This window comes from Myotis nattereri (assembly GCF_964212035.1).
Source record: "Myotis nattereri genome assembly, chromosome: 18".
NCBI lineage: Eukaryota > Metazoa > Chordata > Mammalia > Chiroptera > Vespertilionidae > Myotis > Myotis nattereri.
In genome coordinates this window covers 13,250,977-13,276,446 of record NC_138093.1, presented here as the reverse complement: position 1 = coordinate 13,276,446, position 25,470 = coordinate 13,250,977, and the positions used below count along the sequence as shown (strand labels likewise).

The following is a 25,470-nucleotide window of genomic DNA, read 5'->3' as shown; positions in this document are numbered from 1 at the left end:
TTACATTGATCTAAATGACTGTCTTTATACTGGCACCACACTGTCTTAATTTCTATATCTTTATAGTAAGTAGGATTATTTTTTGCTAGGATATAAAAATATAGTTGGTATTTTCATCACCCCAATAAGGAAACTTAATACTCGTTAGTGGGTTTTCTTTTGTGGGTGATGAAAATGTTTTGGAATTAGTGAAGTGGGTTGTACAACCTTGTGAATATATTAAAATCCACTGGATTAAACACTTTTTTTGTTAATATGAGAGAGAGACATTGACTTTTCTTTCTACTTATTTATGCACTTGTTAGTTGCTTCTTGTATGTGCCCTGACTGGGGATCAAACCTGCAACCTTGCTGTATCAGGCCAGGGCTGAATTAAACTTCTTCTTTTTTTTTTTTAAATATATTTTATTGATTTTTTACAGAGAGGAAGGGAGGAGATAGAGAGTTAGAAACATCGATGAGAGAGAAACATCCATCAGCTGCCTCCCGCACATCTCCTACTGGGGATGTGCCCGCAACCCAGGTACATGCCCTTGACCGGAATCGAACCTGGGACCCTTCAGTCCGCAGGCCGACGCTCTATCCACTGAGCCGAACCGGTTTTGGCTAAACTTCTTTTTTTTTAAATCCTCACTCAAGGATACTTTTCCATTGATTTTTTTTTTAAATATGTTTTATTGATTTTTTACAGAGAGGAAGGAAGAGGGATAGAGAGTTAGAAACATCGATGAGAGAGAAACATCGATCAGCTGCCTCCTGCATACTCCCTACTGGGGATGCGCCTGCAACCAAGGTACATGCCCTTGACCGGAATCAAACCTGGGACCCTTCAGTCTGCAGGCTGACGCTCTATCCCAGTGATGGCGAACCTATGACCTGCGTGTCAGAGGTGACATGCGAACTCATTTTTTTGGTTGATTTTTCTTTGTTAAATGGCATTTAAATATATAAAATAAATATCAAAAATGTAAGTCTTTGTTTTACTATGGTTGCAAATATAGAAACATTTCTATATGTGACACGGCACCAGAGTTAAGTTAGGGTTTTTCAAAATGCTGACACACTGAGCTCAAAAGGTTCACTATCACTGCTCTATCCACTGAGCCAAACCGGTTTCGGCAATAAAATATATTTTTAAAAAATTAATTTAAAAATTATTTCCTCAGATGCACTAGCTGCATTTCATTTGGTTAGTAGCCACATGTTAATAGATTGGACAGTGCAAATATAGAATAGTTCTATCATAGCAGAAAGTTCGGTTGTACAACACTATTCAAAAATAAATACTTTTGCTTAATGCTTTTATCACATTTCATTTTTCAGTCATTCAAATAATCCATAAGTAAATTATTGTTATAAAAATACAAATCTACAGTGAAAACCCAAATTAATATAGATTACCACTTGTCACAGTACTTTACCCCAGGTAAACACTATCATCAATTTACCCTGTATCTCTCTGGACCCTTTTGATACTTTTACATATTTGTAGCTCTGTATCTACTTTGCAGTTGTTACTGATGATACTTCTATGATAATGCTTTTAAGTAGCTTAGTTCTTGGTTTCTTGAAAATTCTTGTGTGTAAGTATCCTACACTCACTAGCGTTTTTCTCATCCATAGGTGATGCTGGAAGCAGAACCCCAAAAGACCAGAAGGTAAGTTAGAATGGGTAGGGGAAGGGTAAAAGATAACATGAAAATGGGAGAAACTTTTAGCCTGACTCTTCTGTTAGTTCAGCCATCGACATAGAATCAGTCACCCTGTAATCAGCCTCAGTTGTTGCAGCGGTGGCCGAATATAGACGTTATTAGAAAGCAAAAGAGATTACTTAGAGAGCGTGCACTGATTGCGATATGAATGTAGAATTTGGCAGCGCTCAGCTAGGTGAGATAAATCAAGGAAAGCTTCCTAAAGCTGATTTCTGAACCAGATTTGTAAGAAAGCAGTTTTGCCTGATAAAGTAACCATAAGTTTCCAAATACAGCTAATTCTATTTTTTGGGTTTTTTTGAAAAACAAGTTACTTCTTATTTTAAAATTATTTCTAACCGATGCTGCTGTTTCAAAACTTATTTCCCTCATCCCCTTCCTTACAGCTCCGTGAAGCAATGGCTGCCTTAAGAAAGTCGGCTCAAGATGTCCAGAAGTTCATGGATGCTGTCAACAAGAAGAGCAGTTCCCAGGATCCACATAAAGGTTAGGGTCAGGAAGTACTGCAGTATCAGTGGGGGTGAATTCCTATAGAGATTTCATGGATAACTGGCTTTTTTTAGCTTCAGAATCCTTCTCCACCTCTTTTGGGTTCTTTTAACACCTCAGGCTATACAAGTCAATATAAGATTATTTGTGATTTTGTTTTTCCTTGCTGTCTGCTTAAGTGTTTTGCCTGCCGTTTTGCCAGTGTGTAATGGCTTTATCTGAATAATTTTTTAACTCATCCTCATGGGTACTTCTTCCAGATAGAGATCAGAGAGAAGCAGTCTGAGAGACGTTTTGCTTGTAGAATGGGTTTGTTACAGGAAAATGTTTTATAAATGCTTCTTATTTAATGAGTGGTGGTTAATGTTATTAATGAGTTGTAAACAGTTGGTTAAAGTGAAATGTTCTTGAATTACATGTGACTTTCAGTTAGAGTTTTTCCTGTTAGCATTACAGTTGTCAGCTATGTTTTATGTTTCCACCCTTGACCAAGAGAGCAGCAAAAATGGCTAAGGGTCAGAGACTATCCCGTTTTCCCTGATTACCCTGCTACCCCCTTTACTTTTTCATTCTCTCTCCAGTCTATGCCATATTTCTTTAGAACAGTGGTTCTCAACCTTCCTAATGCTGCGACCCTTTAATACAGTTCCTCATGTTGTGGTGACCCCCAACCATAAAATTATTTTCGTTGCTACTTCATTACTGTAATTTTGCTACTGTTATGAATCGTAATGTAAATATCTGATATGCAGGATGTATTTTCATTGTTACAAATTGAACATAATTAAAGCATAGTGATTAATCACAAAAACAATATGTAATTATATATGTTTTCTGATGGTCTTAGGCGACCCCTGTGAAAGGGTCGTTCGACCCCCCCCCCCAAAGGGGTCGCGACCCACAGGTTGAGAACCGCTGCTTTAGAACAACTTTGTTTTCTTCCATAGGAGCCTTGAGTCAAATGTCTGGAGAACTGAGCAAAGATGGTGACCTGATAGTCAGCATGCGCATTCTGGGCAAGAAGAGAACTAAGACATGGCACAAAGGCACACTTATTGCCATCCAGACAGTTGGTATGTTCAAGCTAGAGGAAGAACTAAGGAACAACCTGCAGGTTTCCATTGCTGATGGTTTCTCTTCCCCTCAGCCTTGCCTTTTGTCTCGCACAGCAGCCAGGATTTACACAGAAACTGGTGGGTTTTTTAACTTTTGTTTATCTTTCCCTTTTACTCAGGGCCAGGAAAGAAGTACAAGGTGAAATTCGACAACAAAGGAAAGAGTCTACTGTCGGGGAACCATATTGCCTATGATTACCATCCTCCTGCTGACAAACTGTATGTGGGCAGTCGAGTGGTGGCCAAATACAAAGATGGGAATCAGGTCTGGCTCTATGCTGGCATTGTAGCCGAGACACCAAACGTCAAAAACAAGCTCAGGTACCTAGACGGGATTGTAAAGGGAGCAGAGGCCGGGAGCACAGCATCTGTCCTGTTCAAGTCATAATCCAGATCTCACAATTAGCCTTTGTGCTCTTAATCCCCAGTGGCCAAAAAGTCCTTCTTTTTCTTTGCCACGGGAGTCATGTGGGTGATTTCTTTCTCCTTTTTGTTCTTTTTGTTTTCTTTCCTTGAGAAAACTTGTAAGAGAGTAATCAGGATTGATTGATGGTTAGTAGGGGAATAGGGAATCATATAGGAGGAAGAAATAAAGTGGAGACAAAATGGTTTTCTGAATAGGAATCTGATAGTAGAACTAGAATAAATCGCTTTTGGGAAAGTGGGGATATATTGGTTAGATGAAGAAAATTCTTAACTCTTGGGGTGGGAAGAAAGAATAACAGGAAGGAAGTAGTAGACTGGAACATCTTCCCTGAGGTGGGAGCTAGGCTAAGATAATGCCTGTAGGCCGTGTTAAATATAATTCCCTCATCTTTCCACTATCACTCTTTCCTTACAGATTTCTCATTTTCTTTGATGATGGCTACGCTTCCTACGTCACACAGTCAGAATTGTATCCCATTTGTCGGCCACGTGAGTGTCCCTCCTTTCTCCCTTAGTTCTATTCATCTTCCTCTACCTTGTATTTCTTTTAAGGACAACCAGTTGAGAAGTCCTAGTGTTTTTGTTGCTTCTATCTCAGAAAGAACATAAGTTTGATTAAAGTCCTTCGGGAGATAGTTTATTTTTTGTGTTTGTTTTTTAATATATCTTTATTGATTTCAGAGAGGAAGGGAGGGGGAGAGAGAGAGATAGAAACATCCGCGATGGAGAGAAAATCATGGATCGGCTGCCTCCTGCAAGTCCCCCACTGGGGATCGTGCCCACAACCCGGGCGTGTGCCCTTGACCGGAATCAAACCTGGGATCTTTCAGTTCGCAGGCCAACGCTCTATCCACTGAGCCAAACCGGCTAGGGCGGGAGATAAAGTTTTATTTGTTCATCTCCAGTGATGGGTCTTTGTAACCAAAGAGGGGAGACACTGGAAGATCACGACTGACTTGGATGGACAGTCATATTGTAGATGTGTTTTGATTTCATTTCTAGGTAATTTAGGTTTGAGAAGATGTTAGTCTCACTTCTTCCCTAGGCTCATACTTCAGCTACTGTGTGCACATCTGTAGGCTGCTCAGTGCTCTACAGAAGTTGTGTGAGATGGGACTTCATGGTGTCCTCTGTACTTGTGGCTCGGGTTTGGGTACAAGCTCTCACAGAAGAGTCAACTGACACTGCTGTGTTTCCGCATAACAAGGCAGTAAATGCACTCAGGACCCCTTAAAAGCCTGATAGAGAATAAGAAGGAAGGATACATTTCTTTAAATCAATTTCATAATGCCACCTGATCGTTTTTTAGTTTACTTCTAGACATACCAAGTTAGCAAGAATTTTCACTTGAATTTTCGTAAGCAGAAACATCCACTTCATAAAAAAACGAATGACTTGCCTGTGTTTATATATTGCTTATTTAGTATTCACTTGATTTATATGAGCATTTACCCATTAGGTTCAATACTTCTAAGTGATCTTAGCTTTGTTTCCCTTAAGGTTATGTTTTCATTTATTTTTCTATCCTCCCAACTTAAAAAATACCAAACATCTCCTTGCCAATCATTTTTTCTTACCAAGACATGCCCTACATGCCCTCTCTCAGTCCCACTTCTTCCTTGGGACAGTGAAAAAGACTTGGGAGGACATAGAAGACGTCTCTTGCCGAGACTTCATTGAGGAGTACATCACGGCGTACCCCAACCGGCCCATGGTGCTGCTCAAGAGCGGCCAGCTCATCAAGACTGAGTGGGAGGGCACGTGGTGGAAGTCCCGCGTCGAGGAGGTGGACGGCAGCCTCGTCCGCATCCTCTTCCTGGTACTGCTCTTCCCTAGTTTTTGAGGCAGGAGTTGGGTGGGTTGGGGGAGCATAAAAGGCAATAATGAGGATGACTTTGTAAAACTTCATGTTTTTCCTTTCTTATTCTCCTATCTGTCCTCACTATTTTGATCAAAATTTACTTTGTCCTTCTTTTTGTTCCTCTGTGAATGGTTGAAAATAAATTCCCTGAATTTAATTATGACACTAATCTGTATGGTTGGTTTTTGGTTTTGTTTTTTTTGTTTTGTTTTTTTGTTTTTATTTGTTTCTTCTTCTCTAGGAACAGTCACAATGCATGTAGGTACAGAGCAAGCAGGCAGTTTCATTTGTCCATGGTTAGGGTTTGGTAGCATGATGGGACAGAGAAGGAAGGATCAAGGAATTGGAATTGGAAGTCTTGTTGACTTTTCAAGGTCCATGATCTTTCGAGGCCCAACTTAACTCTTAGGTCTTCTATACCCATTCTTTTCTCCCCTCTCATGCCTTCCTTAGGATTATATTTCTCCTCTGAGCTATCCCAGCATTTTGTTCCTCAGGCCTTATGATCCTGATAGTGATTCTCATACTTAGTAAAAACATCTGTTGCTCCTGAAATGTCTTATAAACAAGGAACATGTTTTTCTTCCTTATGTTTCTAATGCCTTATCATGGAGCCCAGCACCTAAGTTTATTGACCAGATAAGGAATTTGGGGCTCATCAGGGAGATTTCCCCAAGGAGACACATGACATATATTCTCCACAAATGGCAGGGTAGATCTAGCCTTTAACCTGTTCTCTCCCTCCCTGCCTCCCGATCCCTCAGGATGACAAAAGATGTGAATGGATCTATCGAGGCTCTACACGGCTGGAGCCCATGTTCAGCATGAAGACATCCTCGGCCTCTACATTGGAAAAGAAGCAAGGGGGGCAGTTCAGGACACGTCCAAATATGGGTATATCCAGAAAGATACCCTGGGAGAGGGTGGAATGGGACACACCAGCAAAGGTGATTATAGACCGTGGCTATCCTTTGTTTACCAGGATGACACTCCTGACTCATTGGAAACAGGACGTGTGCCCTGAGTTATTTGCAGTAGTGGTGATGGATTTGTGGTGTCGCCTCCACATGCTGTGGCTCTGATTCGTTCTAAACAACCACATAAAAGTCTGAAACAACTGGCTTAGGTTAGGGGTATTAGTGACCTCTTACATGAGGATAACTGCTTTTTGTTATCTAGGGTCAACTTTCTTAAAGCCTAAAATATTTTTGCTTTTATATGTTCCTGGCATGCTTTGGTTGATTTTTCCTGACTACATTAGTTGACCAATGGATGCATTTTTGAAAGTTTTCACCAAAATATAACAGTTACTAACATAAATCGTCTTAGGCAGGTTATTAAGTCAAAGCCAGTTTATGCCAGTATTCCCACCCATTGGTATAAATATTGGGAACTGACAGTCTTAGCACTTAATCAGAATGTTTCCATTTATGCTTTTTTATATTAATATAAATTGAGGGTCAGGTGTGTGCACAAGTACAAGTGACAGCTGTCATCTTCTCAATGGTAACTTTCATTTTTCCTGTAGGTGCTGTGAGGAGCAAAGGCCCTGTGGTCCAGTACACCCAGGATCTAACCAGCACTGGAACCCAGTTTAAGCCAACGGAGCTGCCTCAGCCTACAGCCCCACCTGCCCCATCTGCTACTACACCCGTCCCACCTGCTACCCCCATCCCACCTGCTACCGCTGTCCCACCTGTTACACTCACTCCGCCTGCCCCACCTGCTCCACCTCTGTCACCCCCGGCAGGTGACACTGAGTGAGTGCTATTCCTTTTTTTTTTCTTGCTAGTTTCATATTTCATATTTTCTGTATCTTTCATCATATCATCTCTTCTCTAATCTCCTAGAAGCTTGGAAAGCCAGCTTGCCCAGTCACGGAAGCAGGTAGCCAAAAAGAGCACCTCTTTGCGGCTAGGATCTGTGGGCTCTGGTCATTCCTCCCCTACGTCTCCTTCACTCAGTGAGAATGCCCCTGGTGGGAAACCTGGAATCAGCCAGACATACAGGTGAGAAAATCTCAGGCCCTTGGTGGGGGCAAGGAGGTACAGTGTGGACTGAGTAGTCACAGGAAGGGAGGTTCCTTGGCTCCAAGGGGTTATGATGGTGAGGAGTTTGGATTTGAAAAGAAAGTTTTTAACCTTGGAAATTTCCAGGAAACTAAATATAAAAATAACTGAATTAGACACTGGGTGCCTAGAAATACAGAATCACCAGAAAGTCATTTGTTAAAACTTCTCATTAAATGTGATGGCATCATTGGTTCATAAAAAGGGCACGGTACAGCCACTTTCCTTGCATTGTGAGAGTTAATAAGGTCATTTATAGGACACATGGCAGGAAAGAAAGCATTGGTAGAAGACTGGACTCTACTTCCATAATTCACAGGCAAAAAAAACTTTTAAGAAAGGGTATATACACTGTTGAAATAGAGATATTCTCAGTCAGTGAAGAGTAACCAGGGTGTTTCCTTGTCCAGGTTTTTTGGGAAGGCAAGGGAAAAATCTGACTTTCTTGTGCCATCTAGCTTCAGGGATAATTACTTAACAGAGAGATCCTGTTGCATTCTTACCTGATCTGTTGCATCTCATTTGCAGATCACCTTTAGGCTCAACAGCTTCTGCGCCAGCACCCTCAGCACCACCAGCATCCCCAGCATCCACAGTCCTTCCAGCCCTCCCAGCATCCACAGTCCTTCCAGCGCTCCCAGCATCAGCAGTCCTTCCAGTCCTCCCAGCATCAGCAGTCCTCCCAGCATCCACAGTCCTTCCAGTCCTCCCAGTAACCACAGTCCTCCCAGTCTCCACAGTCCTCCCAGCATCCACAGCCCTCCCAGCCTTCCATGGCATGCTGGAGCGGGCCCCGGCAGAGCCCTCCTACCGCGCCCCCATGGAGAAGCTTTTCTATTTACCTCATGTCTGCAGCTACACTTGTCTGTCTCGAGTCAGACCTATAAGAAGTGAGCAGTACCGAGGCAAGAACCCTCTGCTAGTCCCACTGCTGTATGACTTCCGGAGGATGACCGCCCGGCGCCGAGTTAACCGCAAGATGGGCTTTCATGTTATCTATAAGACACCCTGTGGCCTCTGCCTTCGGACAATGCAGGAGATCGAACGCTACCTTTTTGAGACTGGCTGTAACTTCCTCTTCCTGGAGATGTTCTGTTTGGATCCATATGTTCTTGTGGACCGGAAGTTTCAGCCCTATAAGCCTTTTTACTACATTTTGGACATCACCTATGGGAAAGAAGATGTTCCCCTATCCTGTGTCAATGAGATTGACACAACTCCTCCACCGCAGGTGGCCTACAGCAAGGAACGAATCCCGGGCAAGGGTGTTTTCATTAACACAGGCCCTGAATTTCTGGTTGGCTGTGAATGCACGGATGGGTGCCGGGACAAGTGAGTTGGTGGGGTATTGCTGACCCTGCTATGGTTGCCTTTCTTTCCACCTTTCTCTGCCTTATGTCTGCACTCCTTTCCCCGTCTCCCTTTACCTTCGCCCTCGGCTGGAGCTCCTGCCTCAACGTCTCCGTGGGGCTATGTAATAGAGATGCTGGGGTGGACGTGGCCCCACTGCGTGACCCTGGGTACATGTGTCTTGTGTTTGTTTCTTTCTCTGATTCTCCTCTTCCCTTACTTTTCTCCAGTTGCCACTTCGTTTCATTCTCTTTTTATCTTACTCTCACAGTCATCTTCTTACTCGGTCTTTTCTTTTCTCATTTACATATATGAGGGAAGAAAATGAAATTTTACTATTCTATCGCCATTCATTTATTTTTTTTTTTTTTTTTTTTTTTTAAATATATTTTATTGATTTTTCACAGAGAGGAAGGGAGAGAGATAGAAAGTTAGAAACATCGATGAGAGAGAAACATTGATCAGCTGCCTCCTGCACATCCCCCACTGGGGATGTGCCCGCAACCCAGGTACATGCCCTTGACCGGAATCGAACCTGGGACCTTTCAGTCCGCAGGCCGACGCTCTATCCACTGAGCCAAACCGGTTTCGGCGCCATTCATTTATTAGTACTTCTTGGTTTTAAAGGAAGTCTCACAGCTCTACCTATCTTACCCTTCTATCTTCTGTAGGTCCAAGTGTGCCTGCCATCAGCTAACTATCCAGGCTACAGCCTGCACCCCAGGCGGCCAAATCAACCCTAACTCTGGCTACCAGAACAAGAGACTAGAAGAGTGTTTGCCCACAGGGTAAGTATCAGGGGAAAGTGAGGAGCATGCTCTTGATTTTCTATTCTTGTAGAAACCATCAGAATTCTAAAAATTGAACCAAAAATGGAATAACTGAAACAGGCATTTATTTTATCAGTTGAATCTCATTTACTAAAATTCCAGCACATATTACTTCCTTGGACTTCCCTTGAAATTTTCTGTTGCAATCAAAGGTGATCTTAATTTTATAGCTGTATGAATGTCCTAGCAGATTACGGCTTGCTCTGGCAAATGAAATGTATTCAGAGAGGAAAAGAAGGCAGAGACTTGATTACTTAGGACTTTGTAAATCAATAAAAATGATGGTCAAATTCATGGTGCAATAGGAAGGTGCTGGAGATTTTTAAGGAGTCAAATGATCTGACTTGCCTTTCGAAGATTACTCTGGCTTCTGTCTAGAAAATAGGTTTTAGGGCAGCAAAAGAAAAATTTGGAAGCCCAGTTGGAAAATATAAGAGAGAGGTGGTTGCTGGTACTAACATGGAAGTGTAGTAGAGGTGAAAGAGGATAGATTTGGGGTACATTTGGAGGTAGAGCTACAGAACTTGGTAGATAGACTATGAAGTGGGGTAGGGAAGGGGCAGAATCAAGGACAGTTCCTAAATTTTCTACTTTAGCAACTAAATTGGGGCTTTTTTACTGAGATGGAAGACCAGAGGAGTTACAGGTCTGAGTGAAATTCAGCTTTTCCAGCCATATGAAGCTTCCATTAATGATGATAATTGCTAGATCTAATTAACTTCAATAGTTTATTTTTAAAATAGTTGTTAAATTCCTTAAGCTAGGTATAGAATATGAGCTTCCTGACTGAGGTTATGATGTTTTCTGCTGTGTCGCTACTGTCTAGCACAGCTCTTGGTGTTTAATAAATTTTCACTGAATTAACAGTGGTTCTCAACCTTCCTAATCCCGCGACCCTTTAATACAGTTCCTCATGTTGTGGTGACCCCTAATTTCATTGTTACAAATTGAACATAATTAAAGCATAGTGATTAATCACAAAAACAATATGTAATTATATATGTGTTTTTCCAGTGGTCTTAGGCGACCCCTGTGAAAGGGTCGTTCGACCCCCCCAAAGGGGTCGCAACCCACAGGTTGAGGACCGCTGGAATAGAAGAATGAAAAGATCTAGTGAACTTTAGTACCAGTTCCTCCTCTTGACTCCCTTTCAGTATCTATTAAATTGGCTTCTGCTCTTCTCATACATCTTTATTTTATGCATCTATTCTGCAAATTGACATAGCTTATCCACTTATTTTAATGGCTCTTAATCTATGTTCACATCAGTTTCTTTTTTTTACATTATAAACCTTTTTTAAAAATTTTATTTTATTGTTTAAAGTATTACAGATAGTAGTACATATGTCTCCTTTTTATTTTCCCCCATTGACCTTCCCCCGGCTTCCCCTACCCCCAGCACATGCCCTCACCCCACGCCCCCAGTGTCTGTGTCCATTGGTTATGCTTATATGTATGCCTACAAGTCATTAGGTTGATCTCTAACCTCCCCGCCCCACAACACTCCCCAGCCTTCCCACTGTAATTTGACAGTCTGTTTGATGCTTCTCTGCCTCTGTATCTATCTTTTTGTTCATCACATCATAGTTTCTTAGCTTTTCTCCAGGTTAGGCATTCTGGTATTCACTGTTACTAACTATCTGTATAATATGATAACTATCTGTATAAATCACTTTTCCCCCTCAGGAATTATTTCCTTGGGCTATATTCCCAAATGAAACAAAGAGTATAGTTCAATAAATCTGCTCACTTAGTCATTATATCATTAATGATGATACCTTAAGAATTATAACAGTTCAGTGGATGCTCTAGTGATTGTGTCATGACTGATTTTATTGAATCCTCCTCCCAGAGTTTATGAGTGTAACAAACGCTGCAAATGTGACCCAAACATGTGCACAAACCGGTTGGTGCAGCATGGACTACAGGTTCGGCTACAGCTGTTCAAGACACAGAACAAGGGCTGGGGTATCCGCTGCCTGGATGACATTGCCAAAGGCTCCTTTGTCTGTATTTATGCAGGTTGGTAGTGAACCATTTGCTTTCTGGAGTTAGGACATGGTGGGGAATTGAATCAGAGACAAGTCTGAACATCAGAGTAAAATGCGTGACACCTGAACTGGGAGTAAAAGGTGGCCAGTGTTTTCTTCTGTAAAGAACATATGAGTGATGTGCCTGTCTGGGTGGATGTGGGAGGGACAAAAGTGCTTCTTAAGGATAAGAGTGAAAAGGGATGAAATTGTGGGTGTGATGATGTTCCAGAGAAGGGGCATGATAGTAGAATCAAGTGTATCATTTTCTCCCACATCACACTACCCTGTTACTCCACCCAGAGACCTTTTAGCATAGCTGAGACCTCTTTTGGTAAACAAAGTAAAGAGGAACAATAGGCAGAAGCAGCAAGATTTAAAACTACAGTTAGCTTCTCATATTCTCTTAGTGAAGACACAAGCGAGGAGGTATCATCAAAGGCAAACAAGACACCATAGTGGAGGCATTTAGACTTGATGTGCTGGTGCGTTAGGTATTGCTGGAATGACCCTTATTCTTTCAAAAACATCCGCATAACCCTGGAAGGCCTTTAATTCTCTTCATTCCCAGGCAAAATTCTGACGGATGACTTTGCAGACAAGGAGGGCCTGGAAATGGGTGATGAGTACTTTGCCAACCTGGATCATATCGAGAGCGTGGAGAACTTCAAGGAAGGATATGAGAGCGATGCCCCCTGTTCCTCAGATAGCAGTGGTGTAGACTTGAAGGACCAGGAAGATGGCAATAGCGGTACAGAGGACCCCGAAGAGTCCAATGACGATAGCTCAGATGATAACTTCTGTAAGGATGAGGACTTCAGCACCAGTTCAGTGTGGCGCAGCTATGCTACTCGGCGGCAGACCCGGGGCCAGAAGGAGAATGGGTTGTCTGAGACGGCTTCCAAGGACTCCCGTCCCCCAGACCTTGGGCCCCCGCATCTTCCTGTCCCTCTGTCAATCTCTATGGGTAGCTGCAATCCACCGTCTTCTGAAGAGACGTCTAAGAGTAAGGTAGCCTCGTGGTTGAGCTCCAATAGTGTCAGTGAAGGTGGTTTTGCTGACTCTGATAGCCGTTCATCCTTCAAGACCAGCGAAGGTGGGGAAGGCCGGGCTGGGGGAGTGAAAGGGGAAGCTGAGAAGGCCTCCGCCTCAGCGCTGTGCTTCAAGGATGAGGGAGACATCAAGCAGGCCAAGAAAGAGGTAACTGCGAGCAGTGGTGTTTGTGCCTGGTACAGTAAAAGCTTTAATGCAGCCTTCACATAGGTTATTTACTTGATGGATATCTCTGTCAAATCTGATTATCTCCCCTCTCCACCCAGCACAGTCCTGGTGTTCATTTAAAGAAAGAAATATTTTAAAATCAACCTGCTGGGTTGATTCATCCCAAAGTAAAGGGTTTATAAGTAATTTCTAAAAATTAAATGCTATGTCACGTTATCTGTGTCATTGCTTGCTTCTCTTAGAGAAATAAGAATCTAAAGTCTATTTTTCACGATGCTTCAATTTACCACATTACAGGTAGTGAACTTGTCCCTTGTCCTTGTAAGACTGCCCATGGTGTTTTCCATGAACATTTTATGCCTTATCATGGGAAAGGGTTGAATATGAGAATATGGTTGCTGCTGTCGAGTTGCAATCATTTCTCCACATCTTACTTTAGAGAGTGTACTTCTCACTGGCTAATGTCTTTGAGGTCATTTGAGATGAATACTAAATGTTGCACTTACTACCTAGGACCATAAAAACATTTAACCCTTCACTGGCTGTCTTTTCCAGGAACCTGATGACCGAAACAAGGTATCAATGTAAGTGCCTCTTTTAGACCTGTTTTCAAGTCTGTCTTCTCTCAAGCCTTCAAAAGAAACAGCCATTAACCTGACTTCTCCCATCTCTTCCCCTCCCGTCAGAGTTACTGAGAGCGCTCGAAATTATGGTTACAATCCTTCTCCCATGAAGACTGAGGGACTTCGCCGCCCACCTAGTAAGACTAGTATGCATCAGAGCCGACGCCTCTTGGCCTCAGCTCAGTCCCACCCTGATGTAAGTGCCCTTTCCCAAACTACCTCACCCCAGCCCTGTTTCCTTCAGCGTCTGAGTGAAGGACCATCCTCCTCACCTCACCAAGTCCTTCACCATAATTACTGTTACATCTTTTCTTGCTTCTTTGGCCTTGACTTCCTGCCTTACTTTCCTTCATCCAACATGTAATCTTCCTCTTACCATAATCTCAGCTCCTTTCTGCCTGACCTTAGGTAAGAGCCGGAACGTGAAGGGGCCTTCCCCGTTTACTCTCTTCCCTTTCACTCTTCTGCCTCCCCAGGATGTCTTGACACTGTCCAGCAGCACAGAAAGTGAGGGGGAAAGTGGGACGAGCCGAAAGCCCACTGCTGGTCAGACTTCAGCCACAGCAGTTGACAGTGATGATATCCAGACCATCTCCTCCGGCTCTGAAGGCGATGACTTTGAGGACAAGAAGAACATGTCTGGTAGTCTGAAGCATTTGGGGGGTAGTTGGAAGGAAACATAGGAAAGTTGAGATAGAGGCGTTTTTGCTGGTTTACTTATTTCGTTCTTTAGATTCCACATAAGTGAAATCATATGGTACTTGTCTTTGTCTGACTTGTTCCATTTAGCATAACACCCTGTAGGTCCATCCATGTTGTTGCAAGTGGTAAGATTTAATTCTTTTAATGGCCTAGTAATAATATTCCATTGTATATATGTATCACATCTTCTCTATCCAGTCGTCTATTGATGGGCACTTAGGTTCCTTTCATATCTGGACTATTGTAAATTATGCTGCATTTTTAAATTAGTGTTGTGGGTTTCTTCAGATAAATACCCAGAAGTGCAATTGCTGGGTCATAAAATAGTTCTATTTTTAATTCTTTGAAGAACCTCCATACTGTTTTCCATAGTCACTGCATCAATTTGCAGTCCCACCAACAATGAACAAAGGTTCCCTTTTCTCCACATCCTCACCAACATTTGTGTGTTGATTTATTGGTGATAGCCATTCTGACAAGTGTGAGGTGATGTGTCATTGTGGTTTTAATTTGCATCTCTGTGATGAGTAGTGACCTTAAGCATTTCATAGACCTATTGGCCATCTAGGAGTAGAGGATTTTTTTTAAGAAACTAAAAAAAAAAAAAAAAATTCAGATCCTGAAAGTTAAAACGTCTTTAGGAGGGCTCCCAGCTAAACTGTTAATAGTGTTTCACGTCTCCTTACGCTCTTCTCTCCATTTCCCTACTCTCCCCTCAGCTTCTTTATCTAGCAGATCTAATCCTGCTTGAAAAACTGCAGTTTAGAATCTTTTCCTCAGTCCCAGCTTATTACTATTCCTGAGCTGCAGTGCGTGGGATGAAATGGGGGTAGACTATCCATCCTGGGTTGGGTGGGTCGTGAACCTGTTCTCTTTCCTGCCTAGGTCCAATGAAGCGCCAAGTGGCAGTAAAATCAACCCGAGGCTTTGCTCTTAAATCAACCCACGGGATTGCCATTAAATCAACCAACATGGCATCTGCAGAAAAGGGGGAAAGTGCGCCTGTCCGTAAGAATACACGCCAGTTCTATGATGGTGAAGAGTCTTGCTACATCATCGATGCCAAGCTTGAAGGCAACCTGGGCCGCTACCTTAATGTAAGACCCTTTCCCTCACCTGCTCGATGCTGGATTATGCCATGATCCTCAAATTTCTAGTGCTCTTAACACAAGTATATAAATCTGCCTTTTCTTGTTATAAATTCTTGGTCTCAAAGGATCTTAAAGAGATAGCTTTCTAAACTTCTGCTATGATGGGGAGGTTTTCACTCAACTCTCACTCACCCCGCAAAGCCAGATTCTGTTTCCCTGGTTCTTACTGATCCTGTCATTAAACCTACAGCACAGTTGCAGCCCCAACCTGTTTGTCCAGAATGTCTTCGTGGATACTCATGATCTTCGCTTCCCTTGGGTGGCCTTCTTTGCCAGCAAGTAAGAGGGAGTAAAGAAAGGGTGATTGGGTAGGAAAAGAAGCCTAGGATTGGGAAGGGGCAAGGACTGTTGAAATTCTAAGGGCCCCTTCTCCGTGTGTGAGCCAACTTCACCTGCACACGCTATAACCCCAGGCACCTGGATTATCTGCGTCTTCACACCCCATCCTTTTCTCCTTTGTAGGAGAATCCGGGCTGGGACCGAACTTACTTGGGACTACAACTACGAGGTGGGCAGCGTGGAAGGCAAGGAGCTGCTTTGCTGCTGTGGGGCCATCGAGTGCAGAGGGCGTCTTCTTTAGAGGACAGCCTTCTTCCTGAGCTTCCGGACCCTTCCTGACTGACCTTTCCTCAGGAACCGGGTCTTCCTCCCTGTTGAACTCTGACCCCCAAGTCTCCATCCAGTATAGCTACTCCCCCAGCTCCTAGGTAGAAATGGGGGTTCTGGATCAGGAGATCCCTTCCAATGTGGTGCTAGCAGGCTGGGTCCTTCCTCCACCCACTAAGGCCCGAGGGGGCTGGGAGAGGTTACCACTCTTAACCTGGGCCTGACATCCCTTCAGTCGTCCTGTTGCTCATCCCTCCCATCCTACCTTAGTTCAAGTGTTCATGCTCCTGACACACTGTATTCCTGTATGAGGGCTGTGTACTTACTGTCCATGGTTTGTATCATTTCTCGAGTCTTTTAATAAGATGTTAAAACTAAGATTGTGATTTGATTTTCTCTCGGCCTTCATAGTCCCAATTCTGGGTCTCTCTGTGAGGGATCTGTTTTCCCCCCATCCTTCCCAATGGGCAGCTGTCAATCTCCTACCTTTTCTACTGTTGCTTTTTCTTATTTGCCATGTGAAATTTTAAAAAGAAAATTATGTAACTGTGAGGAAAGCATGAGAAAGTCTACCTTAATTTATTTAGTTGATCCCCTTCTCAATTCCTAATAGTCTCAGACACTTGTTGCCATGTTTTACTTAATCTTCAATATATTTTATTTAAAAAAAAAAAAAACCATTAACAGTACATTTTGGTCTGAAGTGGTCCCATTGCTAAAATGCCAGGTGCTAGTTGTAATTCTGGCTTTAAAACCGAAACCCCAAATGTTTAATAAATTAAAAAAAAAAAAAAAAAGAACTAGTTGCCATTCTACTCCAAACCAACTAGCCTAGGGGACAAGGCCAGAGAAAGGAGGCAGTAAGATCTTGGACCTGTGACTACAGGGACAGCTGGCAGAGAAGTAACACAAAGACTGTCTGAGCAGTCCCCAGTATGGCCCCCACTTTTTGGCAGAGGTAGGGTAAGGGTCATGTGTACCCTCCTACACTTAGTTCATTTACATCTTCGGAAAGAAAAAGTTAAAGTGAGCTTTGGTTTCTGGTCCAAGTTAGGGAGCTTAGAAAGGTGAGCCTTGGTCCAGCTTTGGCAGAATGGGGCCCACAGGTGGGACAGTAAGGCACGACCCTGGCTCTGGAGGTCAGGGAGTCAAAGGCAAACAGGGCCAAATTCTGAAGGATAAGGAATGTGAGTTTGTGATCCCCACCCCCAGGGCTGAGGAAGGGTCTTGAAAGCAATAAGAAGGACAACTTGGAAGTAGACGTCCCCCTCTACCAAAGGCTGTACCCAATCTCCCCAGGTAGAGACGTGGGGATAGGTTGGTTAGGATTTGGCTTAAAGGCAACTGGGTGACAAGCAGAGGGTGGGGGGCACAGAGAAGAACTCTCCTCTGGCTTTCTCCTTTCTCTCCAGAGCTTAAAGTGACCCTGTGAGGGGTGGGGATAGTTCCTTGGCTTTACACATTAATCTGAGGGGTAGCAGGGACAATGGTTCAGTCATTTTTACGATGGTTGTTGTTGAGGATGGGGTGGCCATTGGCTAGGGCCCGGCTCTTTGCTCCTCCCCCACCTGAAGCCTCCTCCCCCTCTGAGCTCTCTGTTTCTTCCCGGTCACTGCGTTCATCTTCTACCTGCTGTGGAAAGGGATAAGAAGGGTTACTTGATGTCCTCAAACCCCTAGATACTGCCTCTCTGTGCGGGCTTGTTCCAGCTCTTCCCAGGGCCCCACATTTTAGAGGGTTGCTGGTATGGGAGGGAGTTTGGGCAGTTTTTAGAGTTGAGGGTAGTAGGGCCTATAAAATGGGGAGAGGGCTTTCACCTTTCCAGTTATGAACTTGTGGGCCATTCGCAAAATGAGGTAGGCCCAGAAGATATGCAGCATCTGTAGCACTCCCATCATGGAATTGAAGAAGTAATAGCCAAAGAAGGCAGGATAGAGCTCCAGTGGGTACACCACAGTGCAATGCAGGATCCTGGCAACGGGAAGGGAGAGAATTGTAAACACAGAAAGGAAGAGGTGAAGGTGGAGATAAACGGGAGGGCGGGGCAAGACTCCTGATTTCATGAGAACAGGAGTAGAGCCTGGCCTCTACTCACCAGAAGGGTAGGATGACCAGTCGGGTGATGATGAAGACGATGGCAAAGACGATGAAGATGTTGTTGCAGGTGTTTTTCCATCCGGCATAGTTAAACATCTTGGCTGACTGCACAGACAGCCCCATCCGTCATCACAGGCTCCTGACTCTCCCGTACACATTCACACATACACCCCAGTTACCACGCAGGCTCCGTGCCCCCACCTCCTTGGTCCCAGGAATGTCCCACAAACCCCAAAAGGAGATAGAGGGACAGGGGAACCTGCACCAGGGTCTCTTGAGTTTGAAGAAATGCCCAGAAAGCCTGACCTCGAGCAGGTAGTCGGAAGAGTCGTGCAGAGCCATGATGAGAGTCCCCGCCCGGATGTAATTGGCGAACCAGGAGAAGCTGATGAGGATGATGGTGGCCACGTGGTGGATGATCTGTTCCTTGAAGTCCTGCAGAAAAGGCGCAGGCTCCGGGGGACCTTTTTCTGTTCCCCGGCCCCCACTATGCCTTCTTCCTCCCCCTCACTTGTAGTTCCCCATATCCCACAGCTCCCTCCCGGGCACCCAGAAATCCTAGTCGAGGCTACTCATCACAGCTTCATGTTGGCTTCTAGGCTTAATGGCACAGCCCCTCGACCCACCTTTCGCTTGACATCAGAGGCGATACTGAAGAGCAGGGACCAGTAGAAAGAAAGTTCAATCATGTAGTACCAATACTGGGAAGGGATGGTGCTCTGGGAGAGAGGAGAGAATGAGAGATTAGATAAGGGGCCCAAGTCACCTCTCTAACACCAGCCCTGCTAGCAGCTGAGATGAGTTTAGCACCATAACTCCAGTCCCTTCTGGCATGTGTTCTAGAGATCACATCCTAGTCCTGTGCTACACTGATTCTCCTCATCACCCCCATATAAGGAAGTCAGAACCCCATCTCATACCTGTATGGGATATCCCTCCCAAACTTTCTTCATGTCATAGAACCAGGGTTTCTGCAGAGAGATGATGACAGGTTCAAAGAGGAGGGACCCGAATTTTATGCCCCCCCACCCCCACCACCTTGCCAAAGACCCTACTCCCCCACCTCCTAGTAATCCCCACTCACATCCACAATGACAGCCATGCCGGCAATAAAAGCAATCAGGTAAAAGGTGAATCTCCAGCTGGAAAAGGAAGCGGAAACAGCTAGGACAGTGGGGTGGGCAAAGGGCACAACCCTCCAATACCCCAGAGATCCTCAGGATGTCATGAAGAACCAAACTGACCTCACCTGAGCAACATCTCGCCCTGCACACAGCCACGGCCCACCCCTCCCAGCAAGATACATCGGGCTTTCCTCTGCTCCTCCAACCTCCCCACCTGGCTTCTCGGAACTTCTTGAGGAGACTGGGCCGGTCCTGGTTGCGACGGCGGCGGAACCAGCGCTCCACCTGGCGGCCAGAGAGCCCACTCTGCCGGGACAACAGCTCTACCTCGGCCTGGGTGGAGGGAAGAAACCCATCCATCACATTTCACTTCAGACCTCAGCAGTGCCCTCACCCCGCCACCTCCTCCGAGGGTTAACCTTGTATTAAGTCTGTTACACTGCTTTCCCATCTCTCCACCCACCAGAAATGACATTCCACCCCAGTCCGTTTCCCTCCCCACTAGAACTCAGGGACTCCTCAGGCAGGCCCGCAGCTCACCTGTTTGGGGTGCTTGCCGCCGGTCAGGTAGAAATGCTCCAAGGTGGGGTTGGGAGGTGCCCGCAGCCGCGTTTTCTCCTTGACATTCAGGAGGGCGGCCAGTGGTGTGGCCACGTAACTGGGGGAGGGAAATGAGTGAGAAGCACCTCACTGTCTTGGTAGCCCCTAAGCTGGGAGGGGAAAGGACTGCAAGCTCAGACGACTTTATCCTGGGCCTCAGTTTCCTGGCAATCCCCACGCTGGCCTCCTTGGGCTGCTCACAGCTGACAAAGCTGCCTGTGTTCACAAGTGGCCGGGCCGGGTGGAGGGTGAGAACAAATAGCCATTGACAGAAAGGGCCCGGGTGCTGAGCCCTCGGGAAGACAATGCTGCCTTCAGCGGGGGACACACGGTAGGCAGGGACCTGGGTGGCCAGAACACCAGGGTCTAAGGCCAACGAAACAGCAAGAGACAAACTTGAAGTGCCAGCAACGGTGTGGCTGGCAGCCAGGGAAGGCACGGGGGTGGGCTGGTATGCTCACAGCTCAAAGAAGTATCGGACGATGAGGAAGAGCAAAGCCAGGGGTAGTGTGATATAGAGGTCTGAGGCTTTGGCGTAGACACGTCCATCTCGGTCTTCTAGATCAGCCCAGGTTAAGTTCACAGGCAGCCACAGCCGTTCCCACCAGAAGTAGTCATACAAGGTCTGGAGCATCCTGGGTGAGGAGGGGGGGAATATAAAGGGCATTAAAGGGGGCAGCGACGGGGGAGAAACAGATGACAGTGTTTATGGTTTAACAAAAGGGGCAGGGGGCAGAGACTCAAGCCCTGGGCCCAGGTCCTGGTCATGTGGCCTTGGACAGATCAGTTTCCTCATCTGTGATATGATAACTTTCCAGTTCTAACATTTACTATTTACAGCAACTGAAGGTAATGCCGACACCCCCGCCCCCAAGAAGTCCTGATTCCCTAGAATAACGATGTCAGGTTTCCCGTCAGTTTGCTATCCCAGCATGGAGGACAGGCAGGGTCTGGTCCTAGGAGCTATAGCCAACCAGCTGAGTCAAGTCAGGGCCTTCCCTTCCTTGATTCTCCAGCCACCACATCCAGTCTCGCACCCCCCCTCTACCCCCACCCCATCCCCCCAAACAACAACTGTATGCTTCCTTGCCGGGGAACTTCAAAAACAGATTTCAGGGCTGGAGCAAACCTTCTCTTCCCTTTCCCTACAACCCATAGTCCCTAGGGGAATTAAGAGGCCAGAATAAAGCAAAATTATGTGCCCAAATGGGCTGAGCACAAAGACAATCCATGGGCTACTGCACACAAGATCAACACCATGCCAAGCCTCCCAATTCCCTACACATAAAGCAGAAGAATCCTATCAGCAGTGTCTTTTCAGAAGCAAAGTAAAGGCAAAGCTGCAGAGGCCAGAGAATCGAGACAGCAGACCCAGAGCTCTGGTGGAATGCGAAGCTATTGCTATTATTAAGGTGTACCTACGACATAACACACTAGCCTGCAGAGAACGGCCCGTCACAGCACCCCCAGTTCAGGAAAGAGCTGCTGCTTTCCCCGCCTCCCCCTTTCGGCCACTGAAAGAGAAAGGTCGCTGTGACGAGGAGGGGCAGGGACCCCCTGGACATGGTGAACGAGGAAGGGAATGGTCTGTGGCCCGGGAGGAGCCAGCAGCTGCTTGGAGCTGAGAGAAGCAGCAAGATGGTCCTGCAGAGCCAGTGATGCTGGAACCAGTACACCTGCCTGGCAGTCTTGGGACGGAGCAGTGAACGCCGGGCAATATTTCCAGACTCCCTGCCCCTCATCCCCCACCCCCACCCCGGGACGGGCTGGCCTTGGCACTAACAGCTGACACAGGAGGAAGGTGGTCGCGTGTCCCCGCCACCCACACTGGCACCAAGGAGGAAGGAAAGGGAGTGGAGAGATGGTTCTCCACTGTGAACTGGAGACCAGCGGGTGCCCCTGGCAGGAGGCTGATCAGACAGGTCACAGCGGAGGGGAGCGGGCTGGACCTCCCGCCGCTCCTCCGGCTGTCCCACCCCCACCCACCACAGAAGCACTTGCGAAATCCCTCTCAGCCTGTCACGGGTCGGTATTCCAGCTCAAGGACTTTACCCTCTTGTCCCCACTCCAGCTCACTCCCCTCTCAGATGAAATCAGAGGTCAGCCCTGACAGAGGAGCTCCAGCTCCGCCTTCCCCCGATAGCACCCGTGGGTGCCCATGTTCGGACGTACTCACATGTACACACACACACACACACACACACATTCCAGGCCTCGGCTCACGAGGGCACAGCCCCTTCCTTCTCTACCTTCGTCAGAATAAATATTTAATTAAAGAGATGGAAGCCCTCAACCGAACAAAATTAAACATAATTATCCACAATGGAACGTTTCCCACACAACCGCGCACACACTCACACTTTTTTTTCCGAGGAAAAGTGGTAGAAAATAAGGTAGAGAAGGATCAAGACAATGCCAGGATGTGGCGGCTCCCCTGGCTCCGCCCCTCCCCTTGCCCCCCTTTGCTCAGCCTGACTGGAGGTGAGGAAGGATGCCTGACCCAGCCCCTTGACTGATGTGTCTCTTGGAGTCCAACTTGTCCTCCAGTGAGATCGACAGCCCAGGGCAGAAACAGGCCTAAGTGTTGGGCCCCATCCCCACCCTGCTCAGTGGAAACCGGCAGGGACGTTTCTCTTGACAGGAACACGTTGAGGATTAAAGATTCAGAGGGGTCCTGCAGGGACGGGGGAGCCCCTCTCTCCGATTCCTGTGCCCCAGGAATGCCTGCTGCCAGTCTCATCCCTACAAAGACAGTGAGGAGCTGGGGAGGTAGGCAAGGGCTGTGTCAGACAGCGGTCAAGGACAACTGCCCAGACAGTGCAACTATCTCAACCCCAGGACCAAATATACCTCTCTCCTTCCAGCGGCAGGAAGACGGGTGTGAGCGGTGAGCAAGCAAGCATGATGTGTCAGGCCTTCAGAGATGCGGATTAATGGGGGCTCTCCCACACCCGGGTTCCAGGCTTTCTGTGACCACAGCCTTCCCTTGCTGCCTAGTCCTTCCATTAGCAGAGGAACGCTATCCCATCCCCTCCTCCCCCCAACACACACACCTTGCCCAGCAGAGACACCAGACTCCGCAGGGTCTGGACTTCTAGCTCCACATGGGGACTGAGGGGGAGGGCAGACAGCCGGGGCTCCAGGCTGGCCTGGCTGAACATCCCCACGGAGCTAACAGGTCTCCTGACCCAGGTGGCAGCCCTGGAGGCTTCTTGGCACCAGCACACCAAGCCAAGCAAGGGATCCCATAAACAAAAGGCTGGGGCAAGAGACAGGGGGGTGTGTACTGAGGAGAGGGAGCCGACCTGCTTTTCCAGGCCCTCTTGGCCCTCAGGGCAGTTCCTTGATTTTCTGATAGAGAAAAATCACACCTACTGATATTCTTTCCACTCCCAGAATTCACTCACCCCACAGGCAGGAGGAGACAACAGGGGTGTATGTGTGTGTGCACACGCGCAGGGGGGATGTCTGTCTGTCTGTCTCTCTCACACACACCTGCCACAGAGACACAGATGTCACTTTCTGAGGCACAGGCTGGAGAGGAGCCAGCAAAGCAGGGATTTCATGGGCATTGGGTTACCAGGAACTTGAGCTCAGCTCAGCCCAGTCCCCACCCTTCGCCCCAACTCTGACTGCCTCCTCCCAGACCTTCACAGATGGATGAAAAGGGGCAGAGGGTCCCCATGGGGGCTTGGACACCCCGCGTGCTGGGAGGGCAGAAGTGAGTCTGCGAGAAAGTAATCTCACAGGCCCAAGTGCAAACAGTCCCACCAGCTCTCAGAGCTCGGAGGAATAACTGAAGAAAACATAACCGGATCAGCCAGGGAGAAGAGTGGCCAAGAGAGAGGGTCCTACAGGCTCCCGGCTTCCACGGGAGCTGAGGCACAGCGAGAAAGCAGTGGAAGAGGACCCGGGTGGTCTTCCTTGTTGAAAACCTTTCAGGTAGCGAACCAGAAGGCTGCAATGGGTGAAGAGGTGCACAGCCCCGGGCTGCCGTACAGGCCCCCAAATCTAGCTTGTCTAGACTGTCCCACCAGAAGCCCCAACACACCCCACTACTGCATAAGGCTACAGCCCCAAGGGGCAGGGAGAGGCTGGCAGGTTGACGGGGCAGATAAGCAGCAGCGCTGAAGGGCAGCCAGCCTGAGGCCAGTGACCGGAGACAAGCAGGCCTTTCCTCCCAGGGGGAAGGCTGGCAGGAGGCCCCAGCGCGGGGAGTGGATGGCGGGGTACGAGGGAGACAAGAGCCTCTCTTTAGAACAGAGTCACCGTATGACCAGGGCCGGGCCCTGAAGGATGCCGCTGTAGACAAGTCCTCACCCCTAGGCGCCCCATCACCAGTGCAGTCAGCCACCAAAAATTCAGGCCCCATCACCCGGCCTGTGGTGTGGGATGGCGACCCCTCCAACACAGATGTGGGGGGACCATCCCGGATTTGATGCTCTGGGAAGAGGGGCTCCTCAGATTTCTCAGAGCCCCCAGACTGGGGCCTGGCAACTCAGGTGGCTGAGACCAGGTTTGGATGCCAGGAGCCTGGCGTGGGGTGAGAAAGACACCCCCAAACTCAGGCCAAAAGTTCGTGCCACACACCTGTAATTAACCTACTTGCCAGAGAACCTCGGGGCCAGCAATTAGCAAGATGCGGTCCAGAAAACCAGTTTCTCCAGCGGCTCCCCCTCCACCCCTGCCACACACACACCCCATAACGGTCTAGGAGCCGTGCCCTTGGGGGGCCGGACGGACTCCCTGAGCCACTCCTTCCCGTTTCCCGTTAAGCACATGGGCGCTCCGACCGCCCTCCCGAGCGGCCACAGGGCGCCGGCCAGAAGGAAAAGCAGCGAGACCCTGCTCGCCCCTCCCACTGCCGCCGCGGGAGCCGTCCGGGCCGGGCCAGGCCAGCGCGCGGGGCCCTGCCGGCGGGGGCTCTCGCGCCCAGGGTCCCCCGGCCTCGCTAACCCCCCACCCAGCGGCGCCGGGGTCTCGGACCCCCCGCCAGCAGCGCCGAGCCCCGGAGCCCCACCTCCCGCCCCTACCTGTTGCCCCGGAGGCCTCCCCGCGCTCCGGCCGCGCGTCCCGGGACGCAGAGGCGCCCGGCCGCCTGCCCTCCGGCGGCGCTGGGGCCGCGCGCCCTCCCGGGCCCTCGCCATGAGCGCGCCCGGCGGAGGCCCCGCGCCCGCGCCGCCCCGCCCGGCGCCCCGGTCCCGCTCCCCCTCGGCCCCGCTCCGCCCAGCCGGGCCTCTCCGCGAGCTGCGTCGGGGCGGCCCCCGGCCCTGCCAACTTCTCCACGGCCGCGGCCCCCCCACCCTGCGCGCGGCGCCCCGGGTCCCGGGCCGGGGTCCCCACTCACTCGGCGGCGGCGGCGGCGGCGCGGGGCTGGCGGGGCCGGGAGCCGCTGGCTGCTCCGTCGCTCCTCTCCGCGCTCCGGGCCCCTCCGGACTGGCTCGGTCCGTCCTCTCCTCCCCCT

General features: G+C 47.8%; 2 protein-coding genes across 3 annotated transcripts in view; one reads left to right on the top strand and one right to left on the bottom strand.

The window, feature by feature from the left end:
• Positions 1-16,834, top strand: part of SETDB1 (SET domain bifurcated histone lysine methyltransferase 1) — a 19,996-nt gene extending 3,162 nt beyond the window's left edge. The window contains exons 4-22 of the mRNA XM_081112722.1: positions 1,624-1,658; positions 2,099-2,198; positions 3,149-3,274; positions 3,436-3,637; positions 4,158-4,231; positions 5,371-5,561; positions 6,368-6,497; positions 7,132-7,363; positions 7,454-7,612; positions 8,201-9,004; positions 9,694-9,810; positions 11,705-11,874; positions 12,454-13,082; positions 13,659-13,687; positions 13,790-13,922; positions 14,203-14,368; positions 15,314-15,525; positions 15,770-15,858; positions 16,042-16,834. Of these exons, the coding sequence (XP_080968848.1) occupies positions 1,624-1,658; positions 2,099-2,198; positions 3,149-3,274; positions 3,436-3,637; positions 4,158-4,231; positions 5,371-5,561; positions 6,368-6,497; positions 7,132-7,363; positions 7,454-7,612; positions 8,201-9,004; positions 9,694-9,810; positions 11,705-11,874; positions 12,454-13,082; positions 13,659-13,687; positions 13,790-13,922; positions 14,203-14,368; positions 15,314-15,525; positions 15,770-15,858; positions 16,042-16,159 (3,716 nt within the window). The 3' untranslated portion in view covers positions 16,160-16,834. The remainder of the gene's footprint in view (positions 1-1,623; positions 1,659-2,098; positions 2,199-3,148; positions 3,275-3,435; positions 3,638-4,157; positions 4,232-5,370; positions 5,562-6,367; positions 6,498-7,131; positions 7,364-7,453; positions 7,613-8,200; positions 9,005-9,693; positions 9,811-11,704; positions 11,875-12,453; positions 13,083-13,658; positions 13,688-13,789; positions 13,923-14,202; positions 14,369-15,313; positions 15,526-15,769; positions 15,859-16,041) is intronic.
• Positions 16,749-25,470, bottom strand: CERS2 (ceramide synthase 2; the record flags this gene model as incomplete). 2 transcript variants are annotated; one of them, XM_081112724.1, is made up of 11 exons in its annotated part: positions 16,749-17,817; positions 18,003-18,156; positions 18,281-18,387; positions 18,589-18,717; positions 18,909-19,001; positions 19,203-19,253; positions 19,367-19,424; positions 19,621-19,739; positions 19,947-20,064; positions 20,468-20,641; positions 25,354-25,470. In XM_081112724.1, the coding sequence occupies 10 exons, from the start codon at positions 20,638-20,640 to the stop codon at positions 17,677-17,679; spliced, it is 1,143 nt and encodes a 380-aa protein (XP_080968850.1). In that variant the 3' UTR covers positions 16,749-17,676. The 2 variants fall into 2 exon arrangements, with proteins under 2 accessions (XP_080968850.1, XP_080968849.1); XM_081112723.1 differs by lacking the exon at positions 25,354-25,470 and having other exon boundaries at positions 20,468-20,673.